Raw genomic sequence first — 23657 nt, forward strand, 5'->3', positions numbered from 1 at the left:
TTTTCCCTAAAAATGTTCCCATGTGGGCCAGCCCCATAGCAATTTGAGTTCCAACCAATGTGCTTCAGCCCCTTGCCATTTGAGTGAAAGCTAGAAAGATGCGCACACACAGCAGAGTGCGACAGAGAGCAATGACGTGGTGCACATATCTGCACATATGTGACGTAGTACACAATTTTATGGGACCACTTTTGGCTCGTGAGCGCAATATTCAAAACTACTGGCTAAAAACTATACAAAAGTGAAATCAAATCAGCGATCCAGAGTAAAAAATATAATATATAAATAGTAACACAAGAAGAATAAAATACACAAGAATGAAGCTACAGTATATACCAATACCAGATCAATGCCCTGGGGTACGAGGTAGACGTGTACATAAAGGCAGGGTAAAGTGACTAGGTATCAGAATAGATAATAACAATAACAATAATGAACAGAGTAGCATATGATGAGAGTGTGTGTGTGTGTGTGTGTGTGTGTGTGTGTGTGTGTGTGTGCGCGCGTGCGTATCTAATGTATGTGAATGTGTGTGGGTTTTGTGAGTGTCAGTGTAGTGTGCATATAGTGTATATACAGTGCATTTGGAAAGTATTCAGACCCCTTGATTTTTTCCACGTTTTGTTACATTACAGCCTTATTCTAAAAGGGTTTCAGTTTTCCCCCCTCATCAATCTACACACAATACCCCATAATGAAAAAGCAAAAATCGGTTCGAAATTTTTGCAAATGTGTATAATACACTGCTCAAAAAAATAAAGGGAACACTTAAACAACACAATGTAACTCCAAGTCAATCACACTTCTGTGAAATCAGACTGTCCACTTAGGAAGCAACACTGATTGACAATAAATTTCACATGCTGTTGTGCAAATAGAATACACAACAGGTGGAAATTATAGGCAATTAGCAAGACACCCCCAATAAAGGAGTGGTTCTGCAGGTGGTGACCACAGACCACTTCTCAGTTCCTATGCTTCCTGGCTGATGTTTTGGTCACTTTTGAATGCTGGCGGTGCTTTCACTCTAGTGGTAGCATGAGACGGAGTCTACAACCCACACAAGTGGCTCAGGTAGTGCAGCTCATCCAGGATGGCACATCAATGCGAGCTGTGGCAAGAAGGTTTGCTGTGTCTTTCAGCGTAGTGTCCAGAGCATGGAGGCGCTACCAGGAGACAGGCCAGTACATCAGGAGACGTGGAGGAGGCCGTAGGAGGGCAACAACCCAGCAGCAGGACCGCTACCTCTGCCTTTGTGCAAGGAGGAGCAGGAGGAGCACTGCCAGAGCCCTGCAAAATGACCTCCAGCAGGCCACAAATGTGCATGTGTCTGCTCAAATGGTCAGAAACAGACTCCAAGAGGGTAGTATGAGGGCCCGACGTCCACAGGTGGGGGTTGTGCTTACAGCCCAACACCGTGCAGGACGTTTGGCATTTGCCAGAGAACATCAAGATTGGCAAATTCGCCACTGGCGCCCTGTGCTCTTCACAGATGAAAGCAGGTTCACACTGAGCACATGTGACAGACGTGACAGAGTCTGTAGACGCCGTGGAGAACTTTCTGCTGCCTGCAACATCCTCCAGCATGACCGGTTTGGCGGTGGGTCAGTCATGGTGTGGTGTGGCATTTCTTTGGGGGGGCCGCACAGCCCTCCATGTGCTCGCCAGAGGTAGCCTGACTGCCATTAGGTACCGAGATGAGATCCTCAGACCCCTTGTGAGACCATATGCTGGTGCGGTTGGCCCTGGGTTCCTCCTAATGCAAGACAATGCTAGACCTCATGTGGCTGGAGTGTGTCAGCAGTTCCTGCAAGAGGAAGGCATTGATGCTATGGACTGGCCCGCCCGTTCCCCAGACCTGAATCCAATTGAGCACATCTGGGACATCATGTCTCGCTCCATCCACCACAGACTGTCCAGGAGTTGGCAGATGCTTTAGTCCAGGTCTGGGAGGAGATCCCTCAGGAGACCATCCGCCACCTCATCAGGAGCATGCCCAGGCGTTGTAGGGAGGTCATACAGGCACGTGGAGGCCACACACACTACTGAGCCTCATTTTGACTTGTTTTAAGGACATTACATCAAAGTTGGATCAGCCTGTAGTGTGGTTTTCCACTTTAATTTTGAGTGTGACTCCAAATCCAGACCTCCATGGGTTGATAAATTTGATTTCCATTGATAATTTTTGTGTGATTTTGTTGTCAGCACATTCAGCTATGTAAAGAAAAAAGTATTTAATAAGAATATTTCATTCATTCAGATCTAGGATGTGTTATTTTAGTGTTCCCTTTATTTTTTTGAGCAGTGTATACACTGTATATATATGTATATATATCTAAAACTGAAATATCATATTTACATAAGTATACAGACCCGTCACTCAGTACTTTGTTTTAGCATCTTTGGCAGCAATTACAGCCTCAAGTAGTCTTGGGTATGACGCTACAAGCTTGGTAAACCTATATTTGGGGAGTTTCTTCCATTCTACTCTACAGATCCTCTCAAGCTCTGTCAGGTTGAATGGGGAGCGTCATTGCACAGCAATTTTCAGGTCTCTCCAGAGATGTTCGACCAGGTTCAAGGCCAGGCTCTGGCTGGGCCCCTCAAGAACATTCAGAGACTTGTCCCGAAGCCACTCATGCGCTGTCTTGGCTGTGTGCTTAGGGTTGTTTTCCTGTTGGAAGTTGAACCTTCTCCCCAGACTGAGGTCCTGTTCTCTCTAGAGCAGGTTTTCATCAAGGATCTCTGTGTACTTTGCTCCGTTCATCTTTCCCTCGATCCTGACTAGACTCCTAGTCCCTGCCGTTGAAAATCATCCCCACATCATCATGCTGCCACCACCACGTTTCACTGTAGGGATGGTGCCAAGTTTCCTCCAGACTTGGCATTCAGGCCAAATAATTCTGTCTTGGTTTCATGTGACCAGATAATCTTGTTTCTCATGGTCAGAGTCATTTAGGTGCTTTTTGGTAAACTTCAAGCGGGCTGTCATGTGCCTTTTTACTGAGGAGTGGCTTCTGTATGGCCACTCTACCATAAAGGCCTGATTGGTGGTGTGCTGCAGAGATGGTTGTCCTTCTGGAAGGTTCTCCCACCTCCACAGAGGAACTCTGGAGTGCTGTCAGAGTGACCATTGGGTTCTTGGTCACCTCCCTGACCAAGGCCCTTCTCCCCAGATTGCTCAGTTTGGCGGACAGCTCTAAGAAGAGGATTGGTGGTTCCAAACTTTTTCCATTTAAGAATGACGGAGGCCACTGTGTTCTTGGGAACCTTCAACGCTGCAGAAATGTTTTGGTACCCATCCCCAGATCTGTACCTCGACACAATCCTGTCTCGGAGCTCCATGAACAATTCCTTTGACCTCATGCTTTGGTTTTTGCTCTGCCATGCACTGTCCTTATATAGACATGTGTTTGCTTTTCCAAATCATGTCCAATCAATTAAATTAACCACAGGTGGACTCCAATCAAGTTGTAGAAACATCTAAAGGATGATCAATGGAAACAGGATGCACCTGAGCTTAATTTCGAGTCTCATGGCAAAGGGTCTGAATATTTATGTAAATAAAGTATTTCTGTTTTTAATTTTTTATACATTTGCTAACGTTTCTAAAGACTTGTTTTCGATTTGTCATTATGATGTATTGTGTGTCGATTGACATTTTTTTATTTTATTTGATACATTTTAGAATAAGGCTGTAACGATACAAAATGTGGAAAAAGTCAAGTGGTCTGAATACTTTCCAAATGTAAATGTTATTTAACTAGGCAAGTCAATTAAGAAAAAAACCCAATCACAGCCGAATGTGATACACCCTGGATTCGAACCAGGGACAGTAGTGACACCTCTTGCACTGAGGCAAACTAAGACCGCTGCGCCACTCGGCAGCCCAAATGCACTATACAACACGCACCCACGCACGCACGCACACACACGTGTGTTGGGATGTATAGACGTTACGTGGATAGAATATTTTGTATATCTGTAGACCACATAGGATAGAATAGTATATATACAGCAATAGTTGAACAGAATGGCCTTTACTATAATGCAGTATATACATATGAAATTAGAAAAACAGTATGTAAACATTAATAAAGTGACAAGTGTTCCATGTCTATATACATAGGGCAGCAGTGTGTTACAATAGCAATGGTTATAAAATGTACCGCAGAAATGGAACGTAAATCACAGAAAATATATGTTCTGGTGGCAGCTGCAGAGAAGTATTTGTGTATACGAGATCTTACTTCAAAAGAGTTACTGGATGTGTTGAGTGGCGGTGTCCAGTCCTCCCAGGCCGTTGGCATGGTGCAAGAGTAGACAGCGTCAAAGTAGTGGGAATGGGGTAGTGGGTTTTTAATTAGTGTAGGGTTAGATGGAAAAGTGTTTTATTTATTTTTATTTTTCCCATTTTGTATCTCAAAGTATGATACATTTATATTATAGTCCAGTTGGGGGCGGTAATGCTACATTTTGGATGCCAACCGCCGTTAAACTCCGAAGAAGAAGGACAAAGTATGGAGGCATGCGCGTTGCTAGTTTTCCGCCTAGCTGGTTCTGTCAGTACTTCCTCATTGGAAGTAAGAAACTGCCTATTTTATTTTTGGACAATAAGCAACGTTTTCAGAATAAGAGAAGGCGTAGCTACGGTTTAAAAGTCTGAAGATGTCCAAACCGCCTCCCAAGCCAGCCAAACCAGGTAAGTATTTTATGATAATGAACTAACATTAGATAACTAGTCTTCCGCCTCATCAAGCAAGTGAAACCTAAACACCTAGGGTGTGTTCGTAAATTCAATCTGGATTGTGCTCTGGGCGTTCGTATATTCAGATTGTCTGTTCGTAAATTTAGAGCGTTTCGCTCTACACTGACTGGACTCTCTGGCCGAGGAGTAGGGTTGATAAGAGCGTTCTGACCTCACAGCGGAAGTCAAGCACGCAAGCTAACTGGCTAACGTTGGCTAGCTACTTCCAGACATATGAGAGAACACCTCACTGACAACTTTGCTCGCCCTAACTATCAGAGCTGGTTAGGCTGTTTTCATGTTATCCAGATCATTGGTGACTGTAACTGTTCTGCTGGCAACAATTTAATTACGCCTTTTCGCCGATGTTTACTGACACCTGACATTCAAGGGGTGTTGAGCGTTCGTAAATTCCTCAGTTATTCTTCGCACTGGCACATTCAGAGGAGGGTGTTCTGAAATCAGAGTAGATAGCCAGTGCGAATTTACCAACGAACCCCCTAGTGAGCGACCCAGCTAGTCAGCAAACGTTTGCTAGCAAATATGCTGGACCAGTTCTCATTTAATAATTTGACATTTCAAACGTCAGTGTCTCTGCACTCTTCTTATCGTGGTTGTTGTCGATCGTTATGTGCAAGTATGTGGCCGTGATGGTCTGAACTAATGTGACTTCCCCATTTCGAGTAGCTGATGAAATCTGGTTGCAGTGGCGGATTTATGTATGGGAGGGACTTGGTGCCTGCACCCCAAAAATCGGAATGGTGACATTTGCGAGATCGGTTTTCTATTGCTCATTTGCACATCACGTCAATGATATGTCACCGCGTGGGACAATTAACCTTGGGGTGGGCGCCCTGATTCTAGTTTGTGAGTTAGGCAGGCTATTGCCTGATAAGGTTTCCCTCTTAGAAGTACGAGATGGAGCGGGGGTAGGTTGACCTCAGGACTCCACTGGACGCCGGAGGTAGGTGGAGCGATGGAATCAAATAGTGCAGCTCTAACTTTGTACAGTACTAATGCAATTAGTAATGCAATTATTTGTGCAATTTAGTTTGTTTTCTTGTTTATAGTGTAATAATCAGGTTCTCTTTAAGTGTGTTATTCAATTTGTGCAATTTAGTTTGTGTGTTTTTGTTAACAATAGGGTAATAGTGTAATAATTCAATTCTCTTTTTTTATTTGTATCTATACTACAACCTGTTTCTATTAGTCTTTGTTACTACTTTTTGATCTTTCTTGAGTTATTTTTGTGTATATTTTTATATTTATATAGTTTTAAATGTTATTTATTTGTGGTGTTCCAAATGTCTGAACAAAATATAGTTAGTGCAGAATGGTTTATTTTTATTTTGTAATTTTTTACTTTGAGTTTATTTAGTAAATATTTTCTTAACTCTTTCCTGAACTGCACTGTTGGTTAAGGGCTTGTAAGTAAGCATTTCACCATAAGGTCTACACATATTGTATTCAGAGCATGCTCCACTCTCATGAAAAGCAAGAGCAGCAGCATCAATTATACAATTTCTCTCTCTTTCTCTACTGCAGCAGTTGCGTTCGGGAAATGCACAGGACCTTCTGGACAAGTTAATTAAAATTGCACATACCAGTGACAATTATATTAGATCCAACAGAGATCTTTGACATGATTTAGAATTCTAGATCTGGATCCGCTCAGGTCCTGGATCAGGTATTCATTCGGGTACAGGTGGCTCCATAAAGACCACTAGCTAAGAGTAGTGCGGGTGAGCTAGTCAGTACAGGCCCCAGAGTTTTCACAGAGGCAGGATGGGGCATGTAGGACCACAGTCACAGAACAGAGCAGGGTTTGTCTATTAACTAAACTGCACTGACTCACTGGAACACTGGAGTAGTATGTGGCTCAGTTAGGGTGTATGTAAAGAGAGGAAATCTCTCAAGGCTTGCATACCCCAATGTTTTCAAGTAGCCAACTGATTCCCATTCAGCCTTTTTTGTGTTTTCTTATTGGACAAGTAGACCTACATGTATTGATCCCCTCCCTGTAACACCCATTTTTGTGCCTAATGTACACAACCCTGGTTTTTCTGTGCCTATGAACTAGTTTAGCTTTCTCTCAACACCACTCTGGTCACATTCAACCCCTGGGATTGAGACAAGGCAGTACAGTATTTCTTCAGAGGCCCTCCGATCTTGTAGCCTTGGGTGTATGGACGAGGGCCAATGTCTGTTCACTGAGGATGGATCTGATAGAACATCTGTTGTTGAATAATGACATTTTCTGTAGTTAGAAACCGATAAGATTAGCATTCCTGCAACATTATTTTGATAAAATTTGATCTGAGAAATTTAGCTAATTGTTTACTTGCTTTATATTTAAATACTATTATTGGCATAGCTCATCCATATAAATACTGTGCATACCTTTAAAAAAAATGTCATACTGGACTCTGACATTGCTTGTTCATTTATTTGTTTTTTTGTGTGATTTATTTGTGTATTAGTGTTGTACTGTTATTTACTGCACTGCTGGAGCTACATTGAACAAACATATAAACGCTACATCTAAAGTGTTGGTCCCATGTTTCATGAGCTGAAATAAAATTACCAAGAAATGTTCTATGCACAAAAAGCTTATTTCTTTAATTTTGTGCCCAAATTAGTTTATATCCCTGTTAGTGAGCATTTCTCATTTGCCAACATAATCCATCCACCTGACAGGTGTTCCTTGGCCTGCATACTCACTAGACATGTCACCCATTGAGCATGTTTAGGATGCTCTGGGTCAACGTGTAAGACATTGTGTTCCAGTTCATGCCAATATCCAGCAACTACGCACAGCTATTGAAGAGGAGTGGGACAACATTCCACAGGCCACAATCAACAGCCTGATCAACTCTATGCAAAGGAGATGTCTTGCTGCATGTGGCAAATGGTGGTCACACCCAGATGCCGACTGGTTTTCTGATCCACGGCCCTACTTTTCTTTTCAAGTATCTGTGACCAACTGATGCATATCTGTATTCCCAGTGATGTGCTTATCCATACATTAGGGCCTAATGTTTAAGGCAGCCTTCCACACCTCTGATTCAGAAGGGTTGGGTTAAATGCAGAAGACACATTTCAGTTGAATGTTGTACAACTGACTATGTATCCCCCTTTCCCTTTCATTCATTTATTTCAATTGACTTTCCTTATGAACTGTAACTGTAAAATCTTTGAAAATGTTACTTTTTTAATATTTTTGTTCAGTGTAGAAACAAACATGTGTATGCAACAAACGTTTTAATTTGATTGAATGTTTGTGATAGTCTGGTCCCAGGGTTCATTTTGTGCTGTATAGCCAACAATGAACAGGCAACGTTTGATGCACTGCACAGTTCTATACATTCACACTAATGCCCGTTTCCCTCTGTTCTCTCATAGGCCAGGTCAAGGTGTTCCGAGCCATGTTCACCTTTGACCCTCGAACAGTGAGTGTTTCTTGTCCTATAGGTTGGTCTCGTCCCTCCACTCCACCTCACACCAATCCAAATTAAAGTTGGTGTTTGTTTTGATTTTTTTCTTTTCAGCCAGATGAGCTCTACTTTGAAGAAGGAGACATCTTGTATATCTCTGATACGGTCAGTTACTGTTAACATCCCTTTCCCTCCTCTTGTCCACTTTTCTCCCTTTCTCTCTTTTAGTCCCTAGTATAATTTCTTCTTTCTGTCTCTTTTGCCCTCTCTCTGTTTTGTTCTTTTTCTGTTTTCTTTACTCTTCATCCATCTCCCAATTTCTCTCGTCTTTCCCGTATCCTGTTCTTTTTTCTTTCTCTCTGTCGGTCTTTTCTCTCACCTCAGAGATACTTGCTGCAATAATTCATTTCCACTGGCTCTCGCTGCCTGTCTATCATCCTTAGAGTGACAGCAATTGGTGGAAGGGGACCTGTAGGGGAAGGAATGGCCTCATCCCAAGCAATTATGGTGAGTAACTAAACCATAACACTCCATGTGATATTATTGCAAGTGGCATGCAGGGATTGACTTTTAAGGGTTACCCTATTGCTTGAGGTAAGTGGCCTGCGCAGTCACGCAAGTTGAGCCTGCTCTGTGGCTTCCCAATAGGGCAAGTGATATATACCTGTGTGTGTGGGTGAAAAATAGCCAGTGCTACTTTAACTTTTAATCTCTCGGGCAACCAAAAAAAGTATTCATGATCTCCAGCACCACTCCAACATCAACATATGTGAAAATGGCGCTTTTCTATATATTAAACTCAGCAAAAAAAAGAAACCTCCCTTTTTCAGGACCCTGTCTTTCAAAGATAATTAGTAAAAATCCAAATAACTTCACAGATCTATATTGTAAAGGGTTTAAACATTGTTTCCCATACTTGTTCAATGAACCATAAACAAGTAATGAACATGCACCTGTGGAACGGTCGTTAAGACACTAACAGCTTACAGATGGTAGGCAATTAAGGTCACAGTTGTGAAAATTTAGGACACTAAGGAGGCCTTTCTACTGACTCTGAAAAACACCAAAAGAAAGATGCCCTGGGTCCCTGCTCATCTGCGTGAACGTGCCTTAGGGATGCTGCAAAGGGGCATGACAGGAATGTCAGTGTTCTGCCATGGCCAGCGAAGAGCCCGGATCTCAATCCCATTTAGCACGTCTGGGACCTGTTGGATCTGAGGGTGAGGGCTAGGGCCATTCCCCCCAGAAATGTCTGGGAATTTGCAGGTGCCTTGGTGGAAGAGTGGGGTAACATCTCACAGCAAGAACTGGCAAATCTGGTGCATTCCATGATGAGGAGAGCGCTGCAATACTTAATGCAGCTGGTGGCGACACCAGGTACTGACTGACTTTTGATTTTGGCCCCCGCTTTGTTCAGGGACGCATTAATCCATTTCTGTTAGTCAAATGTCTGTGGAACTTGTTCAGTTTGTCTGTTGTTGAATCTTATGTTCATACAACTATTTACACATGTTCAGTTTGCTGAAAATAAACGCAGTTGACAGTGAGGACGTTTCTTTTTTTTTTTTTTAGTTTAGTAAAATAAGTGTTTCCAATGACATCAGCCAATTAGAAGGCAATGTCTACTCTATTGGTCAAAATTACCTGATACACACACTTATCTTCATCTGTAATTTTTACTTCAAAACATAGAAATGTACAATTTTCTCATACTGTATGTTGGTGCTGGAGATGATAAATATGAAGTTGAAAAATTGTGAAGTTTCTCTTTTAATAGCTCCATCTCCTTACTAAGGCTTTCATAGAAGCATGGTGCTCTGTTGAAATCCCATTCTGCTCTGACTTCCTCAACCTACAGTGGCCGAGCAGGCGGAGTCCATTGACAACCCAATGCATGAAGCAGCTAAACGAGGTGAGGGACCAAAAGAAGCCTGCTGCGTCACTCACTCTTCCCCATGCACTGCACCACCAATCATCTTAAACTATGGAATCGTCCTATAACAAACTATAAATTTTTCTTCATATTGATTGTTTGTTTGCTCTACACTTTCTGTAACCTGTATGAATATGAATGGTATACTCTAGCTTTTGGGGGGGGGGGGGGGGGGGGTGTGTGTGTGTGTGTGTGTGTTTGCATTATTGCTTGTTTGTGTGACGCAGGGAATCTGAGTTGGCTGAGGGAGTGTCTGGAGAACAAAGTGGGAATTAATGGACTGGACAAAGCTGGGAATACTGCCCTCTACTGGGGATGTCATGGAGGACACAAAGGTAACAGATCATCTACAACACACATACCACTGCTCTCATTGACTGTATACAGAATGTACAGACACGTGCCTCAACGAAATCACACACTCAGCTTTGTTTCTTGAATGACAGGGCAAATGCATGTCAGCACACACACACACACTGCAGTGAGATGTATGTCAATTTTGTGTTGTCATTTTTGTGACAGATGTGGTGGAGATCTTGCTGGGGCAGTCTAACGTGGAGTTGAACCAGCAGGTGAGAAGAACAGTTTAACATTTTGTAAAAGGCTGTTTCAAACAAATATGGTTACATTTGAGTTATTTAGCAGAAGTTCTTATCCAGAATGACTCACAGGAGCAATTAAGGTTACGTACCTAGCTCAATGTCATAACTTTTTTTTTCTTCACCTAGTCGGCTCGGGTGTTCAAAACAGCAACTTTTCAAATCAAATTCTATTGGTCACATACACATGGTTAGCAGATGTTAATGCGAGTGTAGCGAAATGCTTGTGCTTCTATTTCCGACCATGCAGTAATATCTAACAATTTCACAACTACCTTTTACACACAAGTGTAAAGGAATGAATAACAATATGTACACATAAATATATTGCTGAGCGATGGCCGAACGGCATAGGCAAGATGCAGTGGATGGTATAGAGTACAGTATATGCATATGAGATGAGTAATGTAGGGTATGTAAACATTATATAAAGTGGCATTGTTTAATGTGACTAGTGATACATTTATTACATCCAATTTTTAATTATTAAAGTGGCTAGAGATTTGAGTCAGTATGTTGGCAGCAGCAACTCGATGTTAGTGATTAACAGTCTGATGGCCTTGAGATAGAAGCTGTCTCTCGGTCCCAGCTTTGATGCACCTGTACTGACCTCGCCTTCTGGATGGTAGCGGGGTGAACAGGCAGTGGCTCGGGTGGTTGTTGTCCTTGATGATCTTTTTGGCCTTCCTGTAACATCGGGTGGTGTAGGTGTCCTGGAGGGCAGGTAGTTTGCCCCCGGTGATGCGTTGTGCAGACCTCACTACCCTCTGGAGAGCCTTACGGTTGTGGGCGGAGCAGTTGCCGTACCAGGCGGTGATGCTCTCGATTATGCATCTGTAAAAGTTTTAGTATTTTGGTGACAAGCACTGTTGTGCCTTCTTCATCACGCTGTCTTTGTGGGTGGACCATTTGAGTTTGTCTGTGGTGTGTACGCCGAGGAACTTAAAACTTTATACCTTCACTACTGTCCCGTCGATGTGGATAGGGGGGTGCTCCCTCTGCTGTTTCCTGAAGTCCACGATCATCTCCTTTGTTTTGTTGATTTTGAGTGTGAGGTTATTTTCCTGACAGCACACTCCGAGGGCCCTCACCTCCTCCCTGTAGGCCTTCTCGTCGTTGTTGGTAATCAAGCCTACCACTGTAATGTCGTCTGTAAACTTCATGATTGAGTTGGAGGCGTGCATGGCCACGCAGTCATGGGTGAACAGGGAGTACAGGAGAATGCACCCTTCCTACCCTCACCACCTGGGGGCATCCCATCAGGAAGTCCAGGACCCAGTTGCACAGGGCGGGGTTGAGACCCAGGGTCTCAAGCTTAATTACGAGTTTGGAGGGTACTATGGTGTTAAATGCTGAGCTGTTGTCTGGTAGAATTCTGTTCATAGGTATTCCTCTTGTCCAGATGGGTTAGGGCAGTGTGATTGCGTCGTCTGTGGACCGATTGGGGCGGTACGCAAATTGGAGTGGGTCTAGGTGATATGGTCCTTGACTAGTCTCTCAAAGCACTTCATGATGACTGAAGTGAGTGCTACAGTGCGATAGTCATTTAGCTCAGTTACCTTAGCTTTCTTGGGAACAGGAACAATGGTGGCTCTCTTGAAGCATGTGGGAACAGCAGACTGGGATGGGGATTGATTATGTCCGTAAACACACCAGCCAGCTGGTCTGCGCATGCTCTGAGGATGCAGCTAGGGATGCCGTCTGGGCCGGCAGCCTTGTGAGGGTTTAACACGTTTAAATGTTTTACTCACTTTGGCTGCGGTGAAGGAGGGCCCGCAGGTTTTGGTAGCGGGCCGTGTCAGTGGCACTGTATTGTCCTCAAAGCGAGCAAAGAAGTTGTTTAGTTCGTTTTCAGTTTCTGGCCCAATGCTCTTATCCGCTTGGCTACCTGCCGGCCAACATTGATAGTGTTTTTAAAGCCTGATTGGTTGTATGCAATTGATAGCATATTTAGTCTAAACGCGCTAGGCTCTATTTAGGCTCTTAAAGGAATAATCCACTCAACCTAAAATTCCTACGATTTACATTGTTAAATAATGCAAATATGTGAGAACAATATGTTGTGAAAAATGTTTGCATTTTGTTGTTATAATAAATTAGGAAGTTGTTGTGGAAATCTGTGGCGCTCAAGTTGACTACAAACCCCACAATACAATGCTCTTTAGAAAGGCTAGGTGGCTGGCTGGCTAGCTAGGTAGCTAGTTAAACTTAGCTACACACTATACTGCAAAAGTCGATATCAGCATTTGAAGTAATTAGGTAGTTGGAAAGGCCCTGAAACAAACTGCACTATCAATTTAGGAGGTAGCCTACAATGACACCATGTTCAACCCGGTTGAGATCGCATTTCTAGGTCAAAGCTGTGTGAGTTGGGTTGATATGGCAACGGGCAAGGGCACTGCAAGCAGGGTGACGAGAGAAGATAAACTCTTTTGCGCCATGCTAGTTGAAAGAACAAAGGATATTAATCTGGCAACACTTTGAGGACATTTGAACAAAATATATACTTTGTCATGATTACATGGACAGATGGATGTGTTCTAGACAAGTATGCCCATAACATCTATTGGCTTATTTGGCGATCTGGAGTGCATGTAATTGTTTTAAAAGCATTAGTTTATCTCTAGTGACAAGAACATTATCATGATTAAGTATCACGTCACATTTAAATCTAGGACTAGATTAAAGTTCAGAACTAAACTTAATGTTTTTTTTTTTTTTTTTTTTGCTTTTGTATTTCCACCCCTTGGGAGAGGCAAAAGTCGAGAGCCATGCGTCCTTCGAAACACAACCCAACCAAGCCGCTCTGCTTCTTGACACAATGCCCATTTAGCCAAGAAGCCAGCCTCACCAATGTGTCGGAGGAAACACCGTACACCTGGCAACCGTGTCAGCGTGCACTGTGCCCGGCCCGCCACAGGAGTCGCTAGTGCGCATTGGGACAAGGATATCCCTGCCGGCCGAAGACGCTGGGCCAATTGTGCGCCGCCTCATAGGTCTCCGGGTCGTGGCCGGCTGCGACAGAGCCTGGACTCGAACCCAGAATCTCTAGGTGGCACAGCAAGCACTGCGATGCAGTGCCTTTAGGCCACTGTGCCACTCAGGAGGCCCCTTTTAAAAAAAATGTGTTTCAATGGAGATTCTCTATTGAGCAATCATTTTATGTCCATATATGGTGAGACTTATGCTACGATGTGGGTATGGTCTGATTAACATGTGGGCTGTTTTGTTCTCCTGCAGAATAAACTGGGAGACACTGCATTGCATGCTGCCGCCTGGAAGGGATACTCGGACATAGTAGAGATGTTACTGAATAAGAGTGAGTCCATCTTTCTGTTTCAAGTTACCTTTTTTTTGTGCTCTAACCAGTTTAATTTCCTATCTCTGTGTGTATGAGCCAGGGTTGGGGTAAATTCACATAGAAGTTGGTCAATTCAGGAAATGATATGAATTTTAAATATTAAAATGACACGCATACCTTTTCAATTGATTGACAATTCAAATAATTGTAGCATTTTTTTAGTTCCGGAATTGACTGACTTCCATTTCAAATTGACCACAACCCTGGTATGAGCATGTCTGGTTATTTTGTGTGTTTCTCATCTTTTATCTTTGTTTATTTCTGTCTTTGTGTTTCAGATGCCAGGATGGATATTAAGAACAATGAGAAGAAGCTGGCTCTGGAGATGGCCACCAATGCCCAGTGCGCCTCGCTCATTAAGAGGAAACAAGGAGGCAGTGAGTCATTTAGGCCAGAAGATGGAGGCCTTACGCAATCTTTGGTCGGTTTCCCGGACACAGACAAAAGCCCTAGTCCCATAACTCAAAAGCACTTTCAATGGAGAATCTCTATTGCACATGTTCTTAGTCCAGGACCAGGCTTAATCTGTTTCCGGAAAACTGACCCTTATTTTCACAGTCGACTGATCAATGTCATTGACTGTTAAACTTGTTATGGCTGCAATCCCACTAACGGGAGAAATGTCATCAACAACCGCTGAATTGCATAGCGCTACATACAATAAATATTACTAAAAATATTTATATTCATGAAATCACAAGTGCAATATAGGAAAACACAGTTTAGCATTTTGTTAATCCACCTGTCGTGTCAGATTTTGAAATGATGCTTTACAGCGAAAGCAATCCAAGCGTTTGTGTAAGTTTATCGATCGCACGATAAAACATTAAGTACACTTAGCATCAGGTAGCTCGGTCACGAAAATCAGAAAGGCAATCAAATTAATCGTTTACCTTTGATCTTCAGATGTTTTCACTCACGAGACTCCCAGTTACACAACAAATGTTCCTTTTGTTCCATAAAGATTATTTTTAGATCCAAAATACCTCTGTTTGTTTGGCGCGTTATGTTCAGAAATCCACAGGAAAGAGCAGTCACGCAACGCAGACGAAAATTCCAAATAGTTTCCATAATGTCCACAGAAACATGTCAAACATTTTTTATAATCAATCCTCAGGTTGTTTTTAAAATATCTAATCGATAATATATCAACCGCAACTGTCTTTCACAGTAGGAGAGGGAAAAGCAATACCTATCCAAACTCTGTTGCGTGAGCAAAACTCATGTGACCAGTTGACGCGATGTTATCGTTCTGGCTCATTTTTCAAAATAAAAGCCTGAAACTATGTCTGAAGACTGTCGACACCTTGAGGAAGCGATAGGAAAAGGAATCTGGTTCATATCCCTTTAAATCCAGCAAGGGAGGCTGGAATGGAACATGGAGTTTTCAAAATAGAAGCCACTTCCTGTTTTGATTTTCCTTAGGGTTTCACCTGCAATATCAGTTATGTTATACTCACAGATAATATTTTGACAGTTTTGGAAACTTTAGAGTGTTTTCTATCCAATACTAATAATAATATGCATATATTAGCGACTGAGGAGCTGGCCGTTTACAATGGGCACATTTTCATCCAAGCTACTCAATACTGCCCCTGCAGCCATAAAAAGTTAATAAGCATTTCTCATTTAGACAATTTTGTATATACAATACCAGTCGAAAGTTTTGACACACCTACTCATTGAAGGGTTTTAATTTATTTGTACTTTTTTCCACGTTGTTGAATAATTTTGATGTCTTCACTATTATAAAATAACACATGGAATCATGTAGTAACCAAAAAAGTGTTAAACAAATCTAAATATATTTGAGATGCTTCAAAGTAGCCACTCTTTGCCTTGATGACAGCTTTGCACACTCTTGGCATTCTCTCAACCAGCTTCACCAGGAATGCTTTTCCAACCGTCTTGAAGGAGTTCCCACATATGCTGAGCATTTGTTGGCTACTTTTCCTTCACTCTGCGGTCCATCTCAGCCCAAATCATCTCAAAATCTTTGGGTGATTGTAGAGGCCAGGTCATCTGATCCAGCACTCCATCACTCTCCTTCTTGGTCAAATAGCCCTTACACAGCCTGGAGTTGTTGGGTCATTGTCCTGTTGAAAACGAATGATAGTCCCACTCAGCGCAAACCAGATGGGACGGTGTATCGCTGCAGAATGCTGTGGTAGCCATGCTGGATAAGTGTGCCTTGAATTCTAAATAAATCAGACAGTGTCACCAGCAAAGCTCCATCACACCACCTCCATTCTTCATGGTGGGAACCACTGTTGTGATGTTGTATTGATTGATGTGACAACTGCTTTTCATCAAATGATTAACTGTTTTTAATTACGTGATTAAATTAAATCGGGTAATTATTAACTCAGTAACCTGGGGCATCATGGGATAGTTTGGCTTTGAGTTTCTATTTCCCAAATCAACTCAATATCAGAATATCGATTTTACAGCAGTCGCTAATTCATTTCCTCTGTCTCATTCTGATCGTCACATAATCCGTCAATCTGCACTAACCCGCGTCCCACTAAATAAGTTCGTACCACACCAACTGAGATGATTATTAATTTACTAGAAGCTAAAATGATACACAGTCTAGACTATTGATTAGAACTTAGTACAATGAACAGGTCCCTAGTGGGCCAATATGAGTTACACAAAATGGGGATTTCAAAAGAGAAAGAAAAGCAAACTTGGGTACATTTTGTAAACTTTGCTTATTTTAAACGTAACCTTGCCCCGAACTGCTGCTCTTATGGGTCAGAATATAATGATGTAATTACGTGTCGAAGGTCTCCGATGGGGTGTCTCTTTGTGGAACAGGTTTGCCTTCTCTGACGACACATCTTTGGTTACCGGGTGTACGAGGTCCTCACGATGTCAGTGTCCTTTGTCTTAGTGATCCGTTTCCTCGCCCTTGTTCTGAAAGAGGGGTTTTCTGAGGACGGCTAATCAGCCATATAGGTGGTTCCAGCGTGGGAATGAAAGCAGTGTAGACACACGATTCCTTGGAGAGAATAACCGGGTGGTGCTGCTTGAATTCACCCTCTTAGACACAGCTACTCATCCGTAGCATAGATTGTTAAAAGGTTCCTTTGTCTTCAACCTTGTGTTGTGTTTTGGGGTTACAACTAATTGGACCTTGGCTGCAGCTCGTGGTCACCTAGTCATAATTCTTAACTCACATGTTTTATACCCTTTGGTCAGAAATGGGCATTTCCACCTTTTAGGGCAAGTTCTCTGTGCATAACTTGTTACGAGGCAAGGTCTGGATTTTACTCCGATCCAATTTAGACAACTAACTTCACATTTCATCTTTACAAAAACATTCACTTTGATCTGGACATTTTCCACACAATGTACATATTGTGAAAACTCTTCAAGTTATATTTTTTTCGTTATAACGTCGTCATTTAACTTTTAATAACATAACAAAAACGACATTCATTTTCATATTCCATCTATCGTCATTACTACTATTTTGGCTGACGAAACATAGTCCCAAAGTCTATTTTATTGCATGTTTCTGTTCTGTAGGTTCTCCATAGGCCTATCATGCATTCCATTCCTCCACAGTGCGAGGACAAAGGGATTTTGTCTGCTGCCTTAAGATTTAAAATGGGCATGAGGTGTTAAAAAAACAACAAAAAAAAACACCTCCATACTTCTCGATCTCTCCCCCTCTGGCGGGTGAGAGATATGTCTCTTGTAGGAGTGTGGTCCACGGTAACCTGACCTGAACAGGCCAGTCATGACACCACACATTCGTTTACCAACTCTGCATCTCATAGAGACACAGCGTTTGGAACCGAAAATCTCAAATTTGGACTCATCAGACCTAAGGACAGATTTCCACCGGTCTAATGTCCATTGATTGTGTTTCCTGGCCCAAGCAAGTCTCCTTCTTCTTATTGGTGTCCTTTAGTAGTGGTTTATTTGCAGCAATTTGACCACGAAGGCCTGATTCCCACAGTCACCTCTGAACAGCTGATGTTGAGATGTCTGTTATTTGAACTCTGAAGCATTTATTTGGGCTGCAATTTCTGAGGTTGGTAACTCTTAACTTATTCTCTGCAGCAGAGGTAACTCTGGGTCTTCATTTACTGAGAGCCAGTTTCATCATAGTGCTTGATGGTTTTTACGACTGAAACTTTCAAAGCTCTTGAAATGTTCTTGATTGAATGACCTTCATGTCTTAAAGTAATGATGGACTGTCGTTTCTGTCTGTTTATTTGTGCTATTCTTGCCATAATATGGACTTGATCTTTTACCAAATAGGGCTATCTTCTGTATACTACCCCTACTTTGTAACAACACAACTGATTGGCTCAAATGCATTAAGGAAAGAAATTCCACAAATGAACTTAACACACGGCACCCCTGTTAATTGAAATGCATTCCAGGTGACTACTTCATGAAGCTGGTTGAGAAAATGCCACGAGTGTGCAAAGCTATCATCCAGGCAAAGGGTGGTTACTTTGAAGAATCTCAAATATACACTTTTTTGGTTACCACATGTTTCCATATGTATTATTTCATAGTTTAGATGTCCTCACTAAATCAAATCAAATGTATTTATATAGCCCTTCGTACATCAGCTGATATCTTAAAGTGCTGTACAGAAACCCAGCCTAAAACCCCAAACAGCAAGCAATGCAGGTGTAGAAGCACGGTGGCTAGGAAAAACTCCCTAGAAAGGCCAAAACCTAGGAAGAAACCTAGAGAGGAACCAGGCTATGAGGGGTCGCCAGTCCTCTGCTGGCTGTGCCGGGTGGAGATTATAACAGAACATGGCCAAGATGTTAAAATGTTCATAAATGACCAGCATGGTTCAATAATAATAATCACAGTAGTTGTCGAGGGTGCAGCAAGTCAGCACCTCAGGAGTAAATGTCAGTTGGCTTTTCATAGCCGATCATTAAGAGTATCTCTACCGCTCCTGCTGTCTCTAGAGAGTTGAAAACATCAGGTCTGGGACAGGTAGCACGTTCAGTGAACAGGTCAGGATTCCATAGCCGCAGGCAGAACAGTTGAAACTGGAGCAGCAGCACGGCCAGGTGGACTGGGGACAGCAAGGAGTCATCATGCCAGGTAGTCCTGAGGCATGGTCCTAGGACTCAGGTCCTCTGAGAGAGAAAGAGAGAATTAGAGAGAGCATACTTAAATTCATTATTATTCTACAATGTAAGTAGGTGTGTCCAAACTTTTGACTGGTACTGTACATACATACGGTGCATTCGGAAAGTATTCAGACCCCCTGACTTTTTCCACATTAAGTTACAGCCTTTTTCTAAAATTGATTAAAATTGTTTTTTACAAATTCTTATTTACAATGACTGCCTATGAACGTGGGTTAACTGCCTTGTTCAGGGGCAGAACGACAGATCTTTTTACCTTGTCAGCTCTGGGATTCGATCTAGCAACCTTTTGGTTACTGGCCCAACACTAGGCTTACCTGCCGCCCCACAGTCTTCTTGGGTATGACGCTACAAGCTTGGGGAGTTTCTCCTATTCTCTGCAGATCCTCAAGCTCTGACAGGTTGGATGGGGAGTGTCGCTGCACAGCTATTTTCAAGGAAATTCAGAGACCTGTCCCAAAGCCACTCCCGCGTTGTCTTGGCTGTGTGTTTAGGGTCGTTGTCCTGTTGGAAGGTGAACCTTTGCCCCAGTCAGGTCCTGAGCACTGGAGTAGGTTTTCATCAAGGATCTCTGTACTTTGCTCCGTTCATCTTCCTCTCGATCCTGACTAGTTTCCCAGTCCCTGCTGCTGAAAACCATCCTAACACCATGATGCTGCCACCATCATGCTTCACCGTAGGGATGATGCCAAGTTTCCTACATATGTGACGTTTGGCATTCATGCCAAACAGTTCAATCTTGTTTTCATCAGACCAGAGAATTGTTTCTCATGGTCTGAGAGTGCCAAAAGGCACCTAATGCAAACTCCAAGCAGACTATCATGTGCCTTTTACTAAGGAGTGGCTTCTGGTTGGGCCACTCTACCATAAAGGCCTGATTGGTGGAGTGCTGCAGAGATGGTTGTCCTTCTGGAAGGTTCTCTGATCTCCACAGAGGAGCTCTGTCAGTGACCATTTGGGTTCTTGGTCACCTCTCTGACCAAGGCCCTTCTCCCGATTGCTCAGTTTGGCCGGGAGGCCATCTCTAGGAAGAGTCTTGATGGTTCCAAACTTCTTTTCATTTAATACTGACTGAGCCCACTGTGTTTTGGGGGACCTTCAATGCTGCAGACATGTTCTTTCCACAAAACTGTGCCCTGACACAAGCCTGTCTCGGAGCTGTATGGACAACTCCTTCAACCTGATGGCTTGGTTTTTTGGTTTTTGGTCTGACATGTACTGTCAACTGTGGGACCTTACATAGACAGGTGTGTGCCTTTTCAAATCATGTCCAATCAATTGAATTTACTGCAGGTGGACTCCAAGTTGTAGAAACATCTCAAGGATGATCAATGGAAACAGGATGCACCTGAGCTCAATTGTCTCATAGCAAATGGTCTGAATACTTATGCAAATAAGGTATTTGTTTAATTAGCAAACATTTCTAAACCTGTTTTTGCTTAGTCATTATGGGGCATTGTGTGTAGATTGATGAGGAAAATGCTTTATTTGATTTTAGAATAAGGCAGTAACAAAATGTGGAGAAAGGGTCTGAATACTTTCCGAATGCACTGTATTTCAGTAACACTACTAAGAATTCAAGATGCCAAAGCGAGGAACCCCCAATAAAGAACTGTCCAGTCCACACTGGAACAGTTGTACTTTGGGGTCATGAGAGGAAATGTTTTAATTCCATTAAATGTAATTGAATCTCTTGGAAGTGTTACTGGCCTCAGCTCTTCCTTCCTATTTTGTTTTATTACAGATATCACACGTACACACAGCAATGCCGATGAGTACCTTGACGATGAAGATTCTGACTGATTGCCATCTTCGGAGTGGGCTGTCTCATGGGGTTTGGGGGTTGCAGTATGTGGGACATAAATAGCTTGGTGGGGGGGATAGATTCCAATTTTTACACATTTTATCCTAACATCTGTTCATAGAATGGTAAACAAAAGTAATATATTTCATAATGTGATGGGAACATGGAATTTTTAAAACCTTAGGGCCTTGGTGAGGCGATGGGGTCGAGAAGGGAGAGATGTTGTCTTTATAATTTAGACGATCGAGGGTTCCACTTGCTGCATCTCCGGGTGAGTCTGTGATTGCTAACATCAGAGAGGTTGAAACCGAGAGCTGGACCAATAAGCCTCTCACATTAAAGGTGGTCTGAACTTACATCGCAGGTGTGGCAAGAAGTGACCACGTGTTGAGTCTCTGGGTTTATTTATCTCTGGCGCTAGTAAACAATGGCTCGCACGATACTGGAATTAGGCTATTGACATACTTTCCTCTGCTTTGTTTGTTTACAGTTAACGTCATGCTGAAAGTAACTTAATGGAGTCGTAATGCATATGCAATGATGGTCTGTCAATGCATTTTCTGCATTGTCAAATGTGAACATTTACTGTCAACAATCATGCCATCACTCATGGAATATGGTAATATTAGGTGTGCTGTTCAAAACATTTCCTTCAACATATATCTTCTCTTCCCTGGGCATTTGGAAAGTGCCACTGTATTTTCTCAATTTCCTTTCTATTCCTCTTCATTTGTTGTTGTTCGTCACCGACCGCTGCGCCATTGTTAAAAGATAAGTCTCTAAAAGTGCCTAATGAAGCCGTAAAGATTGAGTTTGTCTACAGATATTCATGTGATTGCAAGTGTATGTGAATGAGTCGCCTGATCTGATGTCTTTCATAAAGATGTTTTCATCATTGTTGATTTTATTTTTGTCTAACTGCTTTGTCTGTCCTGTCAAAACTATGCAATAAAAACGTTTATCTAATAATTTTGTATGTAGAATATTATTTTGGAAACGGACATGTTTGTTTATTGAAACCCCGTTTTTATTTTGGTTATTGGGCCACCTGCTTGCCATTTATGTTCTCACCTCAACACCGCAGATGTTAATGCGAGTGTCGCGAAATGCTTGTGCTTCTAGTTTCCGACAATGCAGTAATAACCAACGAGTAATCTAACCTAACAATTTCACAACTACCTTATACACACAAGTGTAAAGGAATTAATAAGAATATGTACATGAAAATATATGGATGAGCGATGGCCAAACGGCATAGGCAAGATGCAGTAGATGGTATAGAGTACAGTATGTACATATGAGATGAGTAATGTAGGGTATGTAAACATTATATAAAGTGGCATTGTTTAATGTGACTAGTGATACATTTATTACATCCAATTTTTAATTATTAAAGTGGCTAGAGATTTGAGTCAGTATGTTGGCAGCAGCAACTCGATGTTAGTGATTAACAGTCTGATGGCCTTGAGATCGAAGCTGTCTCTCGGTCCCAGCTTTGATGCACCTGTACTGACCTCGCCTTCTGGATGATAGCGGGGTGAACAGGCAATGGCTCGGGTGATTGTTGTCCTTGATGATCTTTTTGGCCTTCCTGTGACATCGGGTGGTGTAGGTGTCCTGGAGGGCAGGTAGTTTGCCCCCGGTGATGCGTTGTGCAGACCTCACTACCCTCTGGAGAGCCTTACGGTTGTGGGCGGAGCAGTTGCCGTACCAGGCGGTGATACAGCCCGACAGGATGCTCTCGATTGTGCATCTGTAAAAGTTTGAGGGTTTTTGGTGACAAGCCAAATTTCTTCAGCCTCCTGAGGTTGAAGAGGCGCTGCTCCGCCTTCTTCACCACGCTGTCTGTGTGGGTGGACTTTTTCAGTTTGTCTGTCAAGAGTACGTCGAGGAACTTAACTTTCCACCTTCTCCACTACTGTCCCGTCGATGTGGATAGGGGGCTGCTCCCTCTGCTGTTTCCTGAAGTCCACGATCATCTCCTTTGTTTTGTTGACACTTGAGTGTGAGGTTATTTTCCAGACATCACATTCCGATGGCTCTCACCTCCTCCCTGTAGGCCTTCTCGTCATTGTTGGTAATCAAGCCTACCACTGTAATGTCGTCTGCAAACTTGATGATTGATTTGGAGGCGTGCATGGCCACGCAGTCACGGGTGAACAGGGAGTACAGGAAAACGCACACTTGTGGGGCCCCAGTGTTGAGGATCAGCAGGGTGGAGATGTTGGTACCTACCCTCACCACCTGGGGGCGGCCCGTCAGGAAGTCCGGGACCCAGTTGCACAGGGCGGGGTTGAGACCCAGGGTCTCGAGCTTAATTACGAGTTTGGAGGGTACTATGGTGTTAAATGCTGAGCTGTTGTCTGGTAGAATTCTGTTCATAGGTATTCCTCTTGTCCAGATGGGTTAGGGCAGTGTGATTGTGTCGTCTGTGGACCGATTGGGGCGGTAAGCAAATTGGAGTGGGTCTAGGTGATATGGTCCTTGACTAGTCTCTCAAAGCACTTCATGATGACGGAAGTGAGTGCTACAGAGCGATAGTCATTTAGCTCCGTTACCTTCGCTTTCTTGGGAACAGGAACAATGGTGGCCCTCTTGAAGCATGTGGGAACAGCAGACTGGGATAGGGATTGATTGAATATGT

General features: G+C 42.8%; 1 protein-coding gene across 2 annotated transcripts; it reads left to right on the forward strand.

Annotated features, from left to right (window-relative positions):
- Positions 1–4489: 4489 nt before the first annotated feature.
- On the forward strand, positions 4490–21979 carry LOC110525398 (osteoclast-stimulating factor 1). Of its 2 annotated transcripts, none has more exons than XM_021605465.3 (10): positions 4490–4702; positions 8150–8196; positions 8296–8346; positions 8625–8688; positions 10040–10093; positions 10342–10449; positions 10637–10686; positions 13954–14032; positions 14353–14451; positions 20954–21979. In XM_021605465.3, exons 1-10 carry the CDS (start codon positions 4669–4671, stop codon positions 21010–21012), a joined length of 645 nt encoding a protein of 214 aa, XP_021461140.1. In that variant the 5' UTR covers positions 4490–4668; the 3' UTR covers positions 21013–21979. The 2 variants fall into 2 exon arrangements, with proteins under 2 accessions (XP_021461140.1, XP_021461141.1); XM_021605466.3 differs by lacking the exon at positions 4490–4702 and adding an exon at positions 4856–5711.
- Positions 21980–23657: the final 1678 nt, after the last annotated feature.

The sequence above is a fragment of the Oncorhynchus mykiss genome, chromosome 6 (genome assembly GCF_057628025.1).
Source record: "Oncorhynchus mykiss isolate SJ-2025 chromosome 6, ASM5762802v1, whole genome shotgun sequence".
NCBI classification, from domain to species: domain Eukaryota; kingdom Metazoa; phylum Chordata; class Actinopteri; order Salmoniformes; family Salmonidae; genus Oncorhynchus; species Oncorhynchus mykiss.